This window comes from Natrix helvetica (assembly GCF_964273705.1).
Source record: "Natrix helvetica genome assembly, chromosome: W".
Taxonomy (NCBI): domain Eukaryota; kingdom Metazoa; phylum Chordata; class Lepidosauria; order Squamata; family Natricidae; genus Natrix; species Natrix helvetica.
In genome coordinates this window covers 7,674,371-7,675,632 of record NC_138555.1, presented here as the reverse complement: position 1 = coordinate 7,675,632, position 1,262 = coordinate 7,674,371, and the positions used below count along the sequence as shown (strand labels likewise).

Sequence of the window (1,262 nt, the reverse complement as noted above, 5' to 3'; positions counted from 1 at the left end):
TATATGCTGGTTATGACCGGAGCTGCCGTCTTTCTGTATATCTTGGTGGGAGGGGATGGAGTGCTGGCTTTGTTTCAGTAGGTGGAATGATTGGTTGTGTGGTTGTATCATGATTGGTAGATTGGTGCTGATTGGTGCTGGCTGTGTGTTCGTTGTTCTTTTGTATTGTAACGGCCTGGATGGTGGGTGGTGTTCGTTTGTTGGCTAGGGCTGGTTTCCAGATGTTTGGTAGGCGGGAGGTATCATCACATTTATTCATGTTGTGATGATACCTCCCGCCTACCAAACATGTTGTGATGATACCTCCCGCCTACCAAACATCTGGAAACCGCTGGGCGGCTTCCTCTTCTGCCTGGCCTGGTCGCTGCTCTTCCACTTCCAGGAGGCCACCGCCACCCACTGCGGGGTGCCGAACTACCTGCCGTCTCTGAGTGCCGCCATCGGAGCCGCCACCCCCGAGCGCTACGTCTGGCGCCTCTGCATTGGCCTCCACTCGGCGCCGCGGCTGCTGGTGGCCTCCGTCTACTGGAGCCACAACCGCGCCTGCCCCTGCCCTCACCCGCGCTACCCGCGCCTCTGCCACGCCGTCCTGGCCCTGTCGCTGGCCGAGAACCTGGGCCTCCTCCTGCTCACCTACGTCTCCTCCGCCGAGAACCACGGCTTCCACCAACACGCCTTCAGCCTCTTCATTGTCTCGGCCCTCGGACACATGTTCCTGACCTGCCTCCTCTGGCGGCTAACCAAGAAGTATGCCATCAGTCCCGAGGAAGAGAGTGGAATATATTAGAATATATGCTAATCCAGGAAACGAGCCTTCTTGCCTTCGGCCTGGGGCCTTCTCTGGCCTTCTCCGGCCTTCCGCCTGGCTGCTTTGGGCGGCGCCGCCGCGGGGCCTTCTCCGGCGCCGCAGCCTCGGCTCCCCATGCGGCGGCCGCAGCCAGCAACAGGAGGCAACGGGAGGAGACGGGACGGGACAATGGCCAGTAACGGGACAGCAACAGCCAGCAACGGGAGGAGACGGGACTACAGGACCAGCATTTCCGATATTTTTTACTTCTTCGGGCGCCGGCGCCACGGGGCCCTCTCCAACTGCCACGGCCCTGGCTCCCCATGCGGCGGCCACAGCCAGCGACGGGAGGAGGCGGGATAACAAGACCATGCAGCGGCCCCCTCCCTCGTGAGCCCAGCAAGGTGGGGAGCCCCCCCGAGGCTACGGCAGCGGCGGCGGTCGCAACGGGACCCTCCCGGGAGAGAGCAGGACG

The 1,262-nt window shown here is 62.2% G+C and overlaps 1 protein-coding gene across 1 annotated transcript; it reads left to right on the top strand.

The window, feature by feature from the left end:
• Positions 1-265: 265 nt before the first annotated feature.
• On the top strand, positions 266-787 carry LOC309400272 (post-GPI attachment to proteins factor 2-like; the record flags this gene model as incomplete). Its single annotated transcript, XM_081968686.1, has 1 exon — positions 266-787. The coding sequence occupies one exon, from the start codon at positions 266-268 to the stop codon at positions 785-787; it is 522 nt and encodes a 173-aa protein (XP_081824812.1).
• Between the last annotated feature and the right edge of the window lie 475 nt (positions 788-1,262).